The sequence below is a fragment of the Diabrotica virgifera genome, chromosome 2 (genome assembly GCF_917563875.1).
Source record: "Diabrotica virgifera virgifera chromosome 2, PGI_DIABVI_V3a".
Taxonomy (NCBI): domain Eukaryota; kingdom Metazoa; phylum Arthropoda; class Insecta; order Coleoptera; family Chrysomelidae; genus Diabrotica; species Diabrotica virgifera.
The window spans coordinates 272,408,565-272,428,723 of NC_065444.1; the positions used below are offsets into that span (position 1 = coordinate 272,408,565).

At 32.7% G+C, this 20,159-nt stretch overlaps 2 protein-coding genes across 2 annotated transcripts in view; both read right to left on the bottom strand.

Moving 5' to 3' along the window:
• LOC126879880 (sorting nexin-27) overlaps positions 1–13,076 on the bottom strand; it is a 107,953-nt gene extending 94,877 nt beyond the window's left edge. The window contains exon 1 of the mRNA XM_050643208.1: positions 12,801–13,076. Coding sequence (XP_050499165.1) covers positions 12,801–13,057 — 257 coding nt within the window. The 5' untranslated portion in view covers positions 13,058–13,076. The remainder of the gene's footprint in view (positions 1–12,800) is intronic.
• A 6,058-nt stretch (positions 13,077–19,134) lies between these two features.
• Positions 19,135–20,159, bottom strand: LOC126879881 (DNA repair protein complementing XP-A cells homolog). Its single transcript, XM_050643212.1, has one exon. It carries the CDS (start codon positions 20,056–20,058, stop codon positions 19,264–19,266), a length of 795 nt encoding a protein of 264 aa, XP_050499169.1. The 5' UTR covers positions 20,059–20,159; the 3' UTR covers positions 19,135–19,263.

Below are 20,159 nucleotides of genomic sequence, written 5' to 3' on the forward strand. Positions count from 1 at the left end.
ATATATATAAATACACTTTAGTTACTTGTACATTACTGTGATTTCTTAGTTAGTCATTAAGAAACTCTTCTACTGAATAATATGGTCTTTTAGATAAATGAGCTTTTGTCATTTTACGGAACTTGAGAAAGGATGTTGCAGATTTGAGTTGTAAAGGGAGATGGTTGTATAGTTTTTTTTGCGGAATATAATATAGATTTCTTTACTAACTCAGAAGACGGTATCGGTAAATACACATCAAAAGTTGAATTTCTGGTGGAGTAGTCATGATGAGGCCTTGCTGGAAAGACATGCATGTGTTTACGAATTAAGCAAACAGTTTCTAAAATATACAAAGATGGAAGAGTTAAAATTTCGTGATCTTTAAAGTAACTTCTGCAATGGGTTGTTCTTCTGAGGCCAAACAGATATCTTATTGCTCTTTTTTGTAATTTGAAAATAACATCAAATTGGGCAGCTGTACTAGACCCCCAAAAAGGAAGACCATATCGAAGATGAGACTCGAATAAAGAAAAATATGTTATTTTAGAAGATGCTAAATTGAGTTCCTTCGAAACAGATCTTATGGCATAGCAGGCCGAGGCGAGTTTCTTACTTAACAAATCGATATGAAGGGACCATTTGAGGTTGCTGTCTAAAAGAATACCAAGAAATTTTACAGAATCAACGGTAGAGATCTGGCTGCTATTCACAAGCAGGGGTTGAAGAGCACCTTTATATGATAATGCTACCGTTTTATCCACGTTAAAGGAGAGTAAATTAGAGTCAGACCAGGTTTTTATCGTAAGAAGATCAGAAGTTATAGTTGCATGAAGAGTTGCAATAGTTGAGTTGCTCCAAGTGATACTGGTATCATCAGCAAAAAGAAAAATTGACAAACAATTGAGAACAAAAATTGACCTGTTTTGTCATTTCCTTAAAATCTAATAAATACTGCCAAATACCGAGGTGAACTGCTTTCTTTGGCCCACCCCGTATAATGCTTTCACTTATTATATAAATTACCCCGCACAAACCTTATGGAAATTAGTTCCGAGTGGATTTCGTTCATACTTTGGGAAAATACTCTTTGAAGCATCCTGATAAAAAGTTCTCATGGGCACAACTCAATCGTATGAAGGATTTTCAAGATATAGAGTGAGGCACACACTCGGAAAATTATAAGTTTTGCTGGGTATTCCAATTCCCTGAGTTACTGGTTATCTGGCAATATGTAGAAGTTTGGATCAAGGAAAAGTACTAGTAGTCTAGGATTTTTTCCTGGCTATCCAATGGAGACCTTTACTTTGACCTTGACCTTCAACGGACGTCATCTTCTAGAGTTTCGAGGGTTTTCGGCATTAAATTGATATAAACAGATTATTTATTGGTTTTTGGGATCGCTAAACACGAATATGCCATCAGAACTGACCTCCGGAGGACGTGGTGGCCAGGGCCACTGCAAAGGACGTCATCTTCTAGAGTTTCGATTGTTTTCGGCATTTAATTGATGCAGATGAATTACTGGAGGGTTTCTTGAGGTCGCTAAACACGAATATGCCACCAGAACCGACTTCCGGAGCAGCTGGTCTCCAAGGTCAATGAAAGTCGCTCCTAGAGTTTCAAGGGTTTTTGGTACTACATTAATGCAAACGGATTAGTTATAGGTTTTTAGGGTTGCTGAACACGAATACGTGATCAGCACAGATACAGGAGCACCTGATGCCTAAGACAGGTTATCTTCTGGAGTTAAAAACCGAAGAGTAATCCATTTGATTCCTCCGAAACTCCAGAAGATGACCTCTCTTAGGCACCAGGTGCTCCTTTGTCTGTGCTGATCACGTACAGTGGCGTGCTGGCCATATAAATGAAACGGTGCAATCACCGAGAGGCTGCGACCTCTCGAGGCGGGCCAAATAAGTTTTTTTTTCACAAAAATTTCTAAATCTGATGTAACAACAATTTTTTTAAAATTCCGAATCGAATGATGTTTACAAAATATTTCACAAAAATTTAAATCTTTTTTGATTGTAAAATTCAGTTTAAGTAAATGAATAAGACTCTATGTACATAAATAATTGCTACAGATAAATAAGCATTTATTAACCCCCTCAGTGACACAAGTATCTTGTGAAAGAAGCTTTTCAACGTTGAAATACATAAAAAATAGTTTAAGAAGTACTTTAACACAAAATCACTTAGAAAGATTTGTGCTAATGGCTATAGAAAAAGACACTTTGTATGAGCTTAAAAATAATGAAACGATCGCAGAATTTGCCCAAAAATCTTCTTTAAGGGCGTAGGCGCAAAATTTCGCGACAATGCGTTTTAAATACATTTTTTTAGAATCCTGAGAAAACTAATAAGTATTGTTGACAAATTAAACGCAGATTGAAAGATTGCATTATTACAGAGGGCCGAAAGTCCCTGCACACTTCTATAATGTTTATTTTAATAAGTTTACAAGGGTAAAAAAGAGAAAATTTAGTGTGATTTTTAATTTTTAATATCTCATTCAAAAGAAACTTTTTGGTTATTCTAAGGGACCTTAGGCCCTCGGTAATGCAATCTTTCATTCTTCGTTTAAACTTTTCAAAAATAGGTATGAATACTTATTAGTTTCCTCAGGATTCGAAAAAAAATAAATGCTTTTAAAACACATTGGCGCGAAAGTTTGCGCCTACGCCCTTAATGCGGAAATTATTGAATGAGAGTTAATTATTTTATGAAATAATTGCAAAATAATGTTTAGATTAATGCGTTGTATTAACATTTAAATATTGTTAAATTAAAGTATTTGTACTGTACTTGTATTTGTACTCTCTCGTATAATTATTATTATTGATTTACTAAAATTCAACTTCATACATAATTATTGAAAAATTCTCAAAATTTTATTTTATTTTCATCTTTTAATCACATTAAATTTATATATATTTATTCAGGAAATTATGGTTTCTGCCTTACTGCAAACAACATTGGCATATATGTAAGAATATTTATTATTTGTAAGATTGCTTATTCTTAAATAATAAAACAGCAAATTTTAAACAATTTCATTGAATTTGAAGTTTAATGTTTGACTTAAAAATAGGTAATTTATATTTTTGTATTTTTGTTTTATAAATAACGATTAAAATATCCTGAAAATAGAAGGTAAAATGAGGATGGGAGGCCGCTTTTCTATAAAATCACCGGGCCGCTTGAAAAGTTCCAGCACGCCACTGATCACGTACAGTAGGAAAAATGAAAGAATACCCATGAACGAACATATAAAACACGCTGTATTTTCCTGTCGCCGTGTCACACAAAAAATTGGCCAGCGCAAGTACATGTAATAATTATTGTTACATGTACTTTCACTGGACAATTTTCTTTGTGACACGGTGACAGGAAAATACAGCGTGTTTTATATGTTCGTTCATGGGTATTCTTTCATTTTTCCGACTGTATTCGTGTTCAGTAACCTCAAAAACCTATAACTAATCCGTTTGCATTAATCTAGTACCAAAGACCCTCGAAACTCCAGGAGCGCCTTTCATTGACCTTGGAGACAAGGTGCTCCGGGAGTCGGTTCTGGTTGCATATTCGTGTTTAGCGACTTCAAAAAACCCTCCAGTAATTCATTTGCATCAATTAAATGCCGAAAACCATCGAAACTCTAGAAGATGACGTCTCTTGCAGTGGCCCTGGTCAGCACGTCCTCCGGAGATCAATTCTGATGGCATATTCGTGTTTAGCGATCCCAAAAACCCATGAGTAATCTGTTTATATCAATTGAATGCCGAAAACCCTCGAAACTCTAGAAGATGACGTCCGTGGAAGGTCAAGGTCGTCAAAGTAAAGGTCGCCATTGGATAGCCAGGAAAAAATCCTAGACTACTAGTACTTTTCCTTGATCCAAACTTCTACATGTTGCCAGATAACCAGTAACTCAGGAAATTGGAATACCCAGTAAATCTTATAATTTTCCGAGTTTGTGCCTCTATATCTTGAAAATCCTTCATACGATTGAGTTGTGCCCATGAGAACGTTTTATCAGGATGCTTCAAAGATTATTTTCTCAAAGTATGAACGAAATCCACTGGGACCTAATTTCCATAAGGTTCGTGCGGGGTACTTTGTCTTATATTATTGTTTATCTCTTTAACCTATTTTTCTGTATACAATACAATGAACTATAACTATCTAACATAGTTTTGTAAAAAAAACTTTACCTTGAAATTCCTACTCGATTTTGATAACTGATCTCGTGTCCATAACAACAACAAACAAATTAATGATGGTTTGATAAATAAATGAAATGTAATCCAAATTGATCCAATTGAAATTTACAAAAGTATTTATGGCTATGTTAAAGGGCTGCTTAAACGTGAATTTTTTAAATTGTTCGGCAGTCAAAATTCAACGGTTTATAGGGCGAGAAGACAATGCCAAGAGTATTCCGTAAACTAATTTACTGAAAACGTGAAGACCTAATGTTGTGGCACAACAGAACAGAATTAATATATTGGTAGAGCCAGATCCAGACAAAATTGGTTTCCTTTGGAGAGATAAATACAATTCGGTGTATCCAGAGTGTCCAGAAATCGAATACTTACTTACTTAGTCCTAAGCCTTTCTACCGTTAGGTGTAAGGCTAACAGAAATGGAATAAAACACCGAAAAAGAAGACAGTCTCCCTCAGGCACAGCTCGAAAAAAATTCCTTCATGTTGTCGAGCTTCAAGACGAAAATTTTTTATGAGACTGTATGATCATCAGTATAATAGATGATGAGAAATAGTCAAGGGCAAAAAATAAAAAGTTTGTAGGTAATCAATTGTCGTGAGAGATCATCTAAAAATATCAAAAGGAGTAAGGGAGCTAGGTTGGACTAGCGAGTTGGACAAAACCGGGTAGGTTGATAAAACCGTGTACCCCTTAATTCTTCTAACTGTCTGCTGCTATCTATTAGACAATGTTAAAATTAGTGTCCCTTTACCACCAACAGTCGTGTGTATTCATTTCTACCTTATTTGATTTCTTTTCAATAGCTCACTCAATTTTTGCTGTAGAAAAAATTTTTGCAAACCAAGTTCTTAGGAATTAAGTAAGCTACAATTTCATTTTTAAACAATTTTTCGTATCTCTGATGCTAATCTTTCTATTCTGAAGAAAAGAGCATTTTTTACCAAACTCCAAAAATTCGTTATTCGCTTTTAACTCCATTTTTTTTAAACTAATCATTATAAGCCGGTCAAACTTCTAGAACCTATTAATAACACATAAATAAAGAAGACCAAATAAGATCAATGACTAATATTAATTAAGGTGGTGATTAGGGGGTTGCTTCCGATCACTTTTTCACTGAAAAAAATAGAGACTGACATTCTTTTCATTATAAGTCACTTAATTTTTGAGCTCTACTTTTTTTTATTTTTGGAGAAAGATATTTGTAAATACTTTAAATTAGTTTGAACAAGTTATCCTCGAAAAATGCATAGTTTTCCCGTCTTTTGACTTTGAAACTACAATTTTTAGCATTTGACGAAGAAGAGCTAACATAAAATAAAGTATAGCTCGATTACTATTGGTCTTAAAGAAAATAAAAAAAGGTTGTTTATTTTTTGAAAAGGTACCTTTTTGTTAAGCAAAGTTGTTTTGATAAAACGAAAACTTTTTGAGTTATTAGCAAAAAACTGATTAAAAACATTGATTTTTTCGATTTAAAACTAAGGTACCTTTTTGTTAAGCAAAGTTGTTTTGATAAAACGAAAACTTTTTGAGTTATTAGCAAAAAACTGATTAAAAACATTGATTTTTTCGATTTAAAACTAACACTTTCGATAGCGATTAAGTCGGAAATCATTAATTTTATCAAAAAAATGTATAGAACGTTTTTTGCTTAGAATGAATGTTTTTATCAACTTTTGTTGTCAAAATATAATAAAAAATTTCCACCCCCGAAGTGGGGTGGCAACCACCCCAGGGTAAAAGCGTTTTTCGGCATCATATAGATTTTGATCCTTGGACTATCTACTACTTATTCTCAAATTTTCAAGCAAATCGATCCATTCTGTAAAAATTGCGAGGTTTTGTCCTATTTTAAGCTTCATTACTTGGACTAATCGTGCTTTGGGGAACGTGTAAAGCCTTTGGTCCCTATTACTCCCTGTTACGTAAGTAGTCAATAATACTAAAACCTGAGACAAAACCGGTTATATTATTGGAATAGTACAACCGGTTATAACAACAGAAGCCTGCCCAAAAAAAAAGGAAAAATGACACTGTGTTGTACATCATATCCTGTATAATAATTATTTCCTGAAATTTTGCAAAGTTGTAAATTATCGCAATAGATCTATAGTTTTGTTTGGAAGCTGTCTATTGTAGCATTTTATTACATATTTACTATTTTGAATGGCAATAAACCACAAGGTCGGATGAAAATGCGTTTATTTTCATTTATAAGAATTAATTTTTGTTTTCTTTTTCTGCAATGAAACTTGAGTCAATTGGGGAGTTTAGCGTGTCATAGAGTGCGTCAATTGACGCACGAGAATTGTTGCTGCGTGGTCGTTCCGTAGTATTATTAATTTAATATTAATAACGTTTAAAAACATGATAATTTATATTCTAGAATATTACAGGCAGCTGTGAGGCAGCTCCCATAGGAAAAATGTTTCTAATTTGGTTTCTTTGCGGTTTCCTGTCCATAAATGTCCATTTAAACAAATCTGAAGGGTGCCTGGCGAAATTTTTGGGCAGAAATTGTTTAAATAATTTTAAAAAATTCCAAAATTCACCTTTCTCTCCCCCAAAAAAACATTTTTTTAGGTTTTCTGGGCCATTATAAACGATTTAAAATCTGAAAATGCGAAAATGTGCATTTTTAAGGCTTGAAAACTCATAATATAATATAAATTATTATTTTTGAGGTTGCCAAATGCCTAAATTGAAGTTTATAACACTCAATTCCAAGATTCTGAAAAGTAATCGGGGCTTGTTTAATGTTTTGTTGACTGTTAATTATTACGCTCATCGCATAAATAAAAAACGCACCATATATAGTTAAGCGCACCGCGGCAGCTTAAAAATCGAGTGAAAGCGCATAATTAACAATTAAAAAACAAGGGTCTAAATTGAAATAAGTTCCGATTACTCTTCCGAATCTTGAAAAATGTTTAAACTTCAATTTAAGCACTTGGCAACCTCAAAAATAATAATTTATATATAAGTTTTCAAACCTCCATAATGGGTATCTGTGTATCTTTATGTTTTTATACAGTTTGCAGGTGCACCAAAAGTAGTTGGATGGTATTTCGCGAAATATTCAACCATTCAAATGTTGAATTTTGTTCTTATTATATTTTGTATGTTTTTAGTATGAAGTGAACTTTTTACATGTAACTTTTATTATTGATTTTACACTATAGGTACTTAATTTATGTTTTGAAACCTAACTGATATTGTATTGTAATTTAACTGTTAATGGGGTTATCCCGTGTTTTAAATAAATAAATAAATAAATAAATTTAGCAATTTTCTGGGGATTCTATTCTCATGCATGCGGACCACGTGCCCTGTCCACTGTAATCTCTGCAGTTTAGTGTATTGTGCTAGAGTTGGTCCGCTATATTGCTCATATATTTCTCTATTATACCTAATTCGCCAGTTGTTATTTTCACTTATTGGGCCCAGTATCCTACGTAATATTTTTCTTTCAAACACATCTAATGCATTGGCAGATTTCTGTGTCACCACCCATGTTTCACAGCCATAACTTACTATGGGCCTGATTATTGTTTTATAGAAACGGAGTTTTGTTTTCCGGTGTGCATCTCGCGATTTGAATATGTGGCCCATCGCGAAATAGGCTTTATTTGCCAGCACAAGTCTTCTATTTATTTCCAGTTCTTCTTCATTGCTTGTGACCAGATCCATTCCTAGGTACGTGAATCTATTAACATGTTCTATATGTTAACATGTTAACATTTATCATGATATCCTAGTTAAATTATAGAATCAGTCTAAATATCATCAGTCCATCTTTTCAGCGGCTAGACTATAATCTCTGAAACTACTGAACCGATTCCAAAAGATGTTTGTTGAGTTATACTCTAATTTTTTTATGATTAATAACTTATAATTACTTTGATTATTTTGAGTATTTATTTTTAATTTGTTGTTACAGATTACTACTGCATATGGCATATACCTTAGTTCTTGTATTGAACATTGAGTTCTTGTTTTTTTTTTTGGAGAAAAATTTCTCCATTGTGTTTGAAATTTTTCTGATGGGGGGTAACATATAAATGTCACATGTTTGTTATTTTTCTTTAAATAATTATTTCCCAGTCAGCACACAAGTCAAATATTTGGGACTAACCCTTGACAAAAGATTAACATGGAAGCCGCACATTCAAGTCAAGAAAACCCAGATGAACATCAAAATAAACTGCTCCTGTATAAAACTATGATAAAACTAATTTGGACCTATGGTGTTCAACTCTGGGGCTACTCAAAGCCATCAAATATCAAGATAATAATAGTCCATTCAAAAATATTGAGGATGATATTCAACGCACCCTGGTATGTTTTCTTCTTCTTCTTCTTCTTTTATATAGGCAGTATTGCCTGTTTTTCTTCAATTGTGCCTTTCATTCTGCCCCTAAGTTGTCATTTCATCTTTTCCTTGGGTGTCCTCTACTTCTTCTGCCTAACAGTGACTTGTCCTTGCCTATTCTTACTATCCTTGATTCAGACATCCTGCTTATGTGTTCATTCCACTCTTCTTTTCTGTTCTTTATCCAGGTATTTATATTGTCTACCCCTCATATGCGTCTGATTTCCTCACTTCTTACCCTATCCTGTAGTCGTCGTCCTTTTCCAGCAATCCTTCTTAAGAGCATACAGTAGCATGTCATCAATATAACTTCGGGAGATAGTATCATACCTCTTTTCGTAAGGTCTGTGAAACTTTGGCAACAGTGAAAATATTTGACATTACCTATCTAAGATCAATATTTTGACAATTATACTCATAGGCGGACTAAATGGAAGTAATAGAAAACAATTTTATTATTAGTAAATATTTATAAAAATAAAACAAAATGGGTGAAAATTTTATGTTAACATAGGTATTTGCACGAAATAATAATAATAATCATTTCGTTGTGAAGCGAAACAAGAGCCGTTTTATTTTATTTAGTTCATAGAGCGCCAAAATCACTCTACTAGTTTTAACCCTTTTTTTTTAAATAGAACTTTAAATGAACTTATCCCAGTTTGATAATATTTTTAGAATAAAAAATCCTAAAACTTTTTATACTTGCATTAGAATTCGAAATATTTTTACGTAAAATATACTTACCTACCTACATATAACTAAAACTCACAATTAACAATAATCTCTTTTTTTCCAATAGGCCAACAACTTAGTTCTATTACACAGAAATATAATAAATTAACTATAAATAAACACTACTTTCCTATGATACGACAATAACGAATTCTTAAAGTAATATACTACTGCACTAAACAGATATCGATAAAGATTCACAAAATTAAATTCCAACAGAGGGCGCTCAAAATTTCAAAGATGGACGACAACTCTAGGAAAACAATTCATTTTGTCATTTGAATTCACAGTTCTAAAACGTTAAATTAAAATCATTTACAGGAGTGTTTCGCCAAAGTAAACACTAAGTTTTGCAACTAAGACATCTTATAAGTTAAAGACGACTCAAAATTATGTTTAATCTGTATGTACTCATTAAAATTTGATGCTAACTACTGATTTGTTTTTGCCTTTTTTTCATAAAAAAATCTGCCCCCCCCCCTGATAATCACACAGCGTTCTAAAAATTATTAATCTATATTAGGATTTCTAATTTTGCTTTTAATTTAATTAATAGGTGCACTACAGTTTATTTTACACCAACAGATAACAATTTTTCATTAAATAAAAACTGGAAACTAAGTAGGTGAATTTATTTTATAATAATTGTGTTCTGGAGATTACGAAGTGGTCGGGATATTTTACAGAACAAATGTACATTCTATGTACAGAATATATACAGTAGAACCCCGGTTATCCGTGCTCCTCGGGACCAGAGGTGGCACAGATAATTGAAAAGCACGGATAATCCGAACATGTATTTCTTATGTATAATACATATGTGCGTATACACATACATATGTACCTACCATAAAAATATAACAGAAAAAATAAATCTTTCATTATGAGTTTCTATTTCGTCATTTAGAGTTTCCGTCAAGTGATTTACGATGACGCTATTTTGATAAAACCTCAAAAATGCAACTTGAGTAATAGAAAATCATAGCACGGATAATCCGCAGCACGGATTATCCACACCCGGATAATCGGGGTTCTACTGTACTACATTTTATTTAATTTTGCAGTCGCTTGAACATTAAAAAATACTATGTTTAATACAAACATTAAATTAACAAAATGTGTGATTTGGCATTGGTTAATTTAGGTCATTAAGTAGAATATAATAGGAATGAATACTGAGGAACACTGCAATAGTTTTTTTAAGTCGAAATTATTGTTAATTACAACATAAACTGACCGCAAATATGTACACAAATTAATGGCAAAGTCAATGTTTTCCTTGAGTTGATGCTTTTCAAATTCGCCACCAGGCATCGCCCACTTTGCAGTTCCTCGCCAATAACAGAACAGATAAGAGAAAATCTGACGCAGGTTTGTCAAAATGACAGTGACAATAGGTCCAAAATGACACAAAATCTAGGCATAAGATAAAAAAGTTTATTTGAAGAAAGTGTATTTTTTGTTCTTCTTAATGGCGGTACAGGCTCGTTTTTTAATATTGCATTTAATTACAGAGTACATAATTTCCACATACTTTTGGGCATTTGTTTCCAATCTTAGGTTTTATATGGTTCTTGATAAATAAAATAAAAATAAAATATAAATGTTGATATACAGTATGTCCCTGTAAGTTGTATCCATATGGAAAACTTTTTTATTATTCATTTTACGAAAAAAAGTTATTCTTCATAAAAAGCTCTGCATGGTCCAAAACCTAAGTTTCAACCATCAGACATAAAATTTTATGAATATTATACGAGGTATGTCAAAAAGTTTGAATTTCACTCAAGAGTAAAGTAGCTTTATTTTTCACAATATTGAAAATTGCTATTATGAAAAGTTGTTTGGAATTAAAAACTATATTCTAATATGCAATTACCTCCTTCTAATTGAAATTTTTTTTTTGAAAAATTATGGATAACAACATTATTTTCAGTTATATCAATTCTGATAACTCTTTTATTATTAATTTTACGAAAAAAAAGTGATTCTAATAAAAAGTTCTGCATCTGAAACCTAAAATACAACCATCTTATGTCAAATTTTATCAATTTTATACAAGGTATGTAAAAAAATATGAATTTGGCTCAAGAGTAAAATACCTTTATTTTTCACAATATCGAAAATTGTTATTATAAAAAGTTATTAAGAATTAAAAACCATGTTTCAGTATGTCATTACATCCTTCTAACTGAAATATTTTGAACTATAAAGGTACTTTACTTTTGATCTAAATTTATCTTTTTTGACATACCTCGTACAAAATTTACATAAGATGGTTGTATTTTAGGTTTAAGAGTATTTTAGATCATGCAGAACTTTTTATTAAGAATCACTTTTTTCGTAAAATTAATAATAAAAGAGTTATTAGAATTAAAATTAGTGAAAATAATGTTAGTTATTATCCATAATTTTTCAAAAATAAAAATTTTCAATTAGAAGGGTGTAATTGCATATTAGAATATAGTTTTTAATTCCAAACAACTTTTCATAATAGTAATTTTCAATATTGTGAAAAATAAAGCTACTTTAACTCTTGAGTGAAATTCAAACTTTTTGATATACCTCGTATAATATTCATAAAATTTGATATCTGATGGTTGAATCTTAGGTTTTGGACCATGCAGAGCTTTTTATGAAGAATAACTTTTTTTCGTAAAATTAATAATAAAAAAGTTTTCCATATGGATACAACTTACAGGGACATACTGTATATTTAATCTCCTAAACATTTTTTGGATGCATGTCTTTACAAGATTTTTCTTGTTTATGCAGATTGTAAATCAATAGGTAATGTGCCTACCTTTGAAGTTGAGATATACAGGGTGATGGTAAATGGGTAAGTGTTGTTTTTACCCACATGAAATTTTTGTAACAACTCTAGTGGCGCCTGTGTGCGCTGCACACATTACACACGTGGATGGGGCCCTGCACTTGAGAAGACTAGAGCTAGTCAAAGTCGACACAATTGGCTCCAAGGTTAGTTGGAATTTTATTGTTATAACAACAAATATTATTTGTTTATAAAAGAACATTTAAATATTGTTAAATATTTATGGATTAAGTATATAGATAAACACAAACGAATCATAAAAATATTAAGTATGTGACCAAATAACAATTAAAATTATCATAGTTGTTGTTTATTTTTAAACTAATTGTAATTTTTTAATCACACTATGATTAGGGGATGACATTATTTGGGGGGTGGCATTGTGAAGACTTGCATGTTACTGTTAGCATATATTGGGACTTTGAGAATGGGTTTTAAAAAAATATTGAAAAATGATTATATTTTAACATAAAGGTAAATTTAGATTTGTGTTTGTAGCAATTTGTAGACACTTCCATAAATTTGCATAACAAACTGATCTGTCATACGTCAACAAATAAACCATTAAAAATCAATAGGGTCACAGGACATTAGCAAAATACAATAAAAAAATAGAAAACAAATTTGTATGTCTAAAAGTACTCACACTTCTAAAATTCGGTCTCCTTTCCTTATTCCAGCCTGTTCCGCAGCACCCCTATCTAGCACTGCACTAACATGTTGAAGGGGGGCGTACAGTTCCCCATTGATACTTCTCAACTGTCCACCTTCACTAACTTGGCCCCTCACGTTAAAACCGAAACCTGTCTCAGTTTTATTAATTGTTACGACACGAGGGCCGTTTGAGCCTTTCATATTTTCGATACGATTCCTGTTGTTAACAGCCGCATCCAAATCAGCCATACTTTTTTTGACGTTTAGAATCAGGCGTACCAAACGCCATAGTTTATATTTATAAAAACACTGGATGGTGTAGAGATGGGTTGTCCTGCTATCTTAATTTATTCACGGAACTGTTCGCTATTTTTTAAGCTCGTACATATTTATTTTTGATTACAGTATTATTTATTCTATAACTGGATAAGTAGTGATTATTAAGTAAAAGATATTGCTATTATCAAACAAAATCGGATTACTACGATGTTAAATCTTTCCTTTACTGTCGTACGAAGTTGAGTCGTGGACTCTCACAGACGCCAAATGCAAGCAAATTGAAGGTTTCGAAATGTGAGTTTATTGTCGAATTCTGAAGATATCTTATACTGACCACGTTAGTAATCATGGTGTTTATTAAGAATACAAAAAGAAAAATATGTTAACTACAATAAAAACAGCCAAAATCGGTCACATTATGAGGAACTGAGAGAGATATCTGAAAAATCTACGTATTACCTGCGTGGTTCAACACAACAACCACAAATATTTTCAGAGCAGCAATGTGCAAAGTACAGGTTGCCATGATGGTCACCAACATCTTAAACGGATAGAGACTATAAGAAGAAGTATTATCAATGATATAGCAGATAAATTTGGTTACAGGATTTATAAAAAGCAATTGAAATATTTTTTTTGTAAGGCATTTATTAACAATCAGAATTACATATTCTATGAGTTAATTTGATAACAAGTACAATAATAACTTATATCAACTATGATATTGTACACTAATATGGCGTTATGAGGTACATCACCCAGCGGTTTCACCTCAGTTTCAGCGAAGATCTATGGGCCATAATATTCGCAATCTTCTGTTGTTTAGTGGCTGCAGTAGTGGTAATATTAATTGGTTGGGGTGGTCTTCCAATTTCTCGTGGTGTCTGTTGGGTCTTTCTTGAATTACTGTGCTGACTTACGGGATGTTTAGGTCTCTATGAAGGGTTTGTTTGGTTTAGGTCTCTATGGAAATGTACCACGGGGCATTTGCGATGGTGCGTAGAATTTTTGATTGAGTTCTTTGGATAATTTTTGAATTTGATTTACTGGCACAACTCCATTTATAAATGAGCAGTTTGTTCTCAATTGAGAGTCGAGATTTTCGACCTATAGGCCAATTAATTTCTTTTACTCTCAACTCAATTTGTTTCTTCTTCTTTAAAATGTGTTGTTTCCAGTTTAATTTAGAATCAAGATGAAGCCCCAGGTATTTGACGATATTCTGTTGAGGTATGTTGACTTGATTAAAGCTAATATTTGGGCATTGGCCTTTCCTTAGTGTGAAAGTTACATGTGTTGACTTAGTTTCATTAGCTTTTATCTTCCATTTCTTTAACCACTGTCCAATTTGGTCTAGGTGTTCTTGAAGTTTTAATACTGCAGCTGTTGGATCCTCTTCAGTTGCAAATATTGCTGTGTCATCAGCGAAAGTTCCAATGGTGGTTTGTGGAGAGGTTGGTAAATCGGATGTGTACAGTATATGAAGAAATGGACCCAGTATATTACCTTGTGGGACTCCTGATTGAATTTTGTTACGGTTTGATAGTTCATCCTCCAATTTAGTTTCAAATTCTCTGTGATTTAGATATGATTTTAATAAGTCAAAGCATGTTATTTATAGTATATCATGAGTCAAAGTATTTGTTGGGTTGAGATTTTTTGATTTTATAAAGTAATCCTGGATGCCATACCTTTTCAAATGCTTGGCTGATGTCCAGAAAGGCTGCTGTGCAATTGAAATATATCATAAACTTTAGTAGGTATATAATTTTAATTTGTCGAGAATGTTTAGAAATTGTAAATATTTGTGTTGTCGGTTCTGACCCTCGTCTAAAAAGTTTGTCCATGTCTGGTCTAACAATAACGTGAAATTCACCTAAAAATACTGGCCAAACCTAGCATTTGATCCTTTTTTGCGTAATTTTAGATTTAAGAAGAATATTATTTCATTTTTAGAAACGTTGTGTGAGCTGTTTCAAATTATGTATTTGATCTGTTTACTTGGATCTAGCTGGTCTGTAAAGGCCGCGTCTCACCATCAAATAATTTGATCAAACAGTTTGAGCAAACTTGACGTACTTGAGGAAGTACGTCAAAGTGACGTCACCATTGCAGTTTTTTTGAAATTATAAAAATCTGTGCTCTCACTATCAGTCTAGTTTGATCAAATTTTTTGTATTGAGTTGTCTAACTTGTTTGTACTTTATTTAAAATTAAAATTTTTCATTGTTATCCACAATGAACACTCAGGATGTGACGTCACTAACTGTCACTTTCAGTTTGCTCAAACCAGTTTGATCAAATTATTTGATGGTGGGACGCGGTCTTAATGTGGCATACCAGATATTTAAACTTTTTTTTTATTTAATTTAAAAGTATTTTGCAATCTGTTGAGTGTCAACAATAAACAAAAGTAATGACATTCACTAAGGACAAGAAAGATTTTTCCCACTGGTAAAATCAAAGAACAATTTTTATAAAGTTGTGTAGAAAATAATTACATTTTATAACTACTAACTAATTAGTTTTTACTCTAAATGGTAAGTCCAGTGGTTTGAACCTCTTTAACCTTCACTGTTCTTGGGAATTGTCTAGGAGGTTAAGTGCAAACTGGTTTTCATGATCCTCCAACTTGTCAATGTATGCAGCGCTACGTTTTGTGATGACTTCTTGTACTATATCCATTTTAAGGTATCGATGAATAATTCTGTTGTTGATGTACCAAGGTGCATTAGTGATGATTCTGAGGGTTTTTGATTGGAAGCGTTGGATGATTTCGATGTTGGAGTGACTGGCTGTTCCCCATAGTTCCAACCCATATATGTCCAGATTGACATAAGTATTGCCTTATAGAGCAGCAATGTATTATCCAGAAATAGTCTTGATGAACGTCCCATTAACCAATACCATATTTCTGAATTGGAGACCTAGTTGCTTTCTCTTGGTCCAGATATGTTTCCTCCATGTGAGACTTCTGTCCAAATTAATACCAAGATATATTTACCTCGTTGGCTGATGGTAATTGGTGATTGTTTAAAGTTACAGGAGAACAAGTTCCTCTTCGTGTTGTAAATGTAACATGAATAGATTTTCCTTTATTGACTTTAATTTTTTATTCCAAAAACCAATCTTGTACTCTGTCTAGATACGCTTGAAGGAGATGCGAGGCATAAATAGGGTCAGTGTGTGAGGCTAGGATTGCAGTAACCTGAGATAGATATTTAAACTGAGTAACTATTTGTAGAAAAGCATTGCGATAAGGTTGACGACTAAATAGACATTTTGTCTTTAAAGCGTGTTCATTTTAGAGCTAGCAAAAGCATTTTCGCAATCGATTAAAGTAACAATAATATCTTTACGTTTAGGTAAAATCATGGATAATATAGGAAGTTGAAAGGTAACACAGGCCCTGTTAACTTTCTTTTATACTCTAAACTCAAGAAATAGCAGACTATACGCCAGGGCCGTAACTACGATGTTGGGGCCCCTGGGGAAAACGTGATCTGGGGGCCCGATACCCCCGGTAGGAAGGGTAAACCCTCACTCCCCAGAGGAAGGGTAAACCCTCAATCTTTCATCTGGAATCATCTGGAAAACGTTTTACGAAGTTGATTGCTTTGTTTTGAAGGCCTTGTTCGTTGGCATTTAAAATAAATAAAATCAGGTTGAACAATTCTGTACGTATCTTAAGGCCGCGTCTCACCATCAAATAATTTGATCAAACAGTTTGAGCAAACTCCGGAAGTACGTCAAAGTGACGTCACAATTGCAGTTTTTTTGAAATTCTAAAAATCTGTGCTCTCACTATTAGTCTAGTTTGATCAAATTTTTTGAATTGAGTTGTCTAACTTGTTTGTACTTTATTTAAAATTAAAATGTTTCATTATTATCCACAATGAACACTCAGGATGTGACGTCACTAACTGTCACTTTCAGTTTGCCCCAACCAGTTTGATCAAATTATTTGATGGTGGGACGCGGCCTTTACACTGCTTTCATTCCTTGAAAGCGAGTGTCTAGCTGATGGAATCATATTGTCTCGATCATTGAGTAAAACACGGTTACTCTAAAGTATGACTTGGGATCTTGAAGTCTTTTATCTTCGCACAGTTCATCGAAATATTTTTTCATCTTCTGCATTCTCTTTGGAGCGAACCCTAATAGTATTCCCAACGTTGACACATATTTGAAGCCACTTCAAAGAAGGTTTCAAATTGTCCTCTCATTTCAGATAGTTTTAAGAGGCTCTCTTTAACTACACTGTAAGCTGTTAAAAGATCCAAAGATTTTGATTGCAGTGTTTTCGAGACTATGTTGAGGATTTTAAGGATTTTATTTTGCACAACTATAGTTAGTAACAAAACAAATTTGAATGGTTCTATTTTCTATTTTTCAGTTGTGCTGCTTATAGTCTCTTTCATTTCTTTTGTTACTTGTCAGAACTAGACTTGAAAGGCACTTCAAAACATCGCAATGTTTGTATTTCAATGTATTGACTGCATCAAATCTTCAGCCCAGCGTGTTGAATTGAGAGGTTTTAGAGTCACTTTCGAGAAACATCTTTCAGGTTGGTATGAGGACTTCAGTGCCTCCCAACGAAAGGTTTGAAGAAAGATAAGAAAGAAAGATATGAAGGTTTATTTAGAAAAAATGCAGTAAGAGGTAAACCAGATTGCTGAGAAGATACAGGAAATTGAAAAAGTGGAAGAAAATTCTAGAATGCGTTGAAGCTCGATATGGAAAAAGTGGAAGAAAAATTGAAAAAGATAGGATAATGTCAAAAAGGAGGAGACTGTTAGAAAGTAATTGTATACAGCTCTAATGAGAGCAGAATTCAATTTGGCAGAGATTTAATTTAGAAAACGATAGCCGATACCTTTCATTAAAATCTTAAAAAACAAATTCCAATATATGCTGAACTTCAAAGACTGCAAAGAAATTATAAGAAGTCATCTAAAATACGGAGCTGCTTTGTGGTTTGAAAGCAAAGAAAATAAGGTGACTTTATGAAGAGATTTTGAGACAAAATTTTTTATAATGGTGTAGGTGAAACAGGTTAAAATCGATCTTTGAAGTTGTTAAAATTAATATGCCGTGTACCTATTTATTACAATCAGACAACTCGAAGTAGAGCTTGACTGAAAGTACTTAAAAAGATTATTTGTGTTGGCTTCATTATTAAAGACATTACTCGGTGTTTTTTGTCAATTAGGATGCTGTATCTTTACGGTGTCACGATTTTCTTTGGGAAGTGGAACAATCTTCGTGACCAGCGAAAAAATAACAAATCCTAAAGTAACACCCATCTCTAAGAGATCAAACAGATTAGGAAACAAAAAGCCCCAAAAAGTTACTAGAATATAAAGAATTTTAAAAATTTGGAAATGGATATTCTGGTCTAGTTCAAGCAGTCCAAAGTAAAAATAAAATTAACTTAGATAATGGACAAGAGTAACATTTATTTTTTAGTCTGTCAAGACTTTGATTATAACATTCTTTCATTATGTCTGCAAACACTTCACATCTGTGGAAATCAAGATCTGACAACTGCTAATTACATTAATTATGATTACAAAAGATCATAAAAAATGTTTAAAATGCTTTGTTCTTCAACGCCCTGTGTATCTTAAAAACGGATGGCGTTACGAAAATTTTTTACTAAGCAAACCCCAATTATTTTTCAGTTTTTTTTTCCTATCCTAGAGACAGTTTTACCATTTTGTGAAAAACCTTGTATAACTTTGGCAAAGATACTGTATTGTAAATGTAGTAAGAACTCCCAATTATGGCATTTACTTTAAGGAGCATTATATAAAAAATAATCAGTAGGTATCTCTTAAGGACTTCAAAACACAAAATATACAGGGTGTTCCATTTGAAAAATGAAAGTTCATTAGATTTCCAGAAAAACGGAAGATCCGACAACAATGTAGATACCACCACAATATCGACCACATCGTAAAGCCCTTACACACCAAAATATATAAAAATCATGCAAGCCGTTTACAAGATAATTGAGGCACTCCATATTTAAAATTCACTCGGTATATTTTGTAAATGTATTTATTAAAATAAAATAGATATACAATAAATAATTATGATTCAAAATAACGTATACATATAAATTAAGTGCTATTAGTGTAAAAAGTATAATTCGCTAAAAAACATTAAACTAACTACATTTTTTCAAATGTTTCTTCATATGGACAAGTCAAACATTTTCTGTGATAAGTATCTTCTTCCTCATCGATAAGTGTTTCTTCACCAAATTCGTGGGTATGAGAAGCAGATTTCGTCCTATCATACAAGCTACTTCGCATACCTTTCCTTAATTCTTTGAGTTGCTTTTCATATTTCTTACTTTTCGCTAGAACTCTCTTTTCTTCCCGCAGTTCTCTTTCCTTTTCTAGATTTTCTTCTGATCCCCAAATTTCCAGAGCCCGTTTTTCAATTTGTATCAGTAAATATAGTTTCATATCTCCCCATGAAGAATTGTGTGGATTCTTTTGCTGTATAAACTTCAATTGAGGTTCCCTTTTGTCTAGATCACAATCTTTGAGCAAATATGAAGTTTTGGCTTCTGTTTTTGTAATTAATTTGTGCGTTTCTGGGTCTTTACATGCATCACAACATTTATAATCAAATTTATCGAATAACCAAGATGAAGCAAAAGTTTTATTGCACACTCCACATTCAGGACGGTCCAACTCTAAAATAGGTGCTTCTTCTTGGGCTAAAAGTAACTCCAGCTCATCAGGTTCATCGTTTTCCTCCAACAGAAAACCACCTCCAGTATCTTTATACTTGGTTGTACCTATCTTTAAGGTGGTTGTGGTGTCTTCTGAACAAACTTCACCTTTGTTGTAAGGGTGAGAAACTAATTTACTCCTCTTAAGTATTATAGCTTTTTGTCGATTTCTTTCTATCGTTTTCTTTACTATATTTGCCATTTCTCCAGAATCTTCAGACATTTTTTGGTATTGAGATTGACAAATTCAAATTACATACATTAAATTTGTACAACAAAAAGTCAAAGTGTCAAAGGCGCGAAGATAACCTAATTTTTAATTTC

What these genes read in the sequence shown, in the direction of transcription:
- LOC126879881 (XM_050643212.1), bottom strand. Translation starts at nt 20,058, where the DNA reads ATGTCTGAAGATTCTGGAGAAATGGCAAATATAGTAAAGAAAACGATA.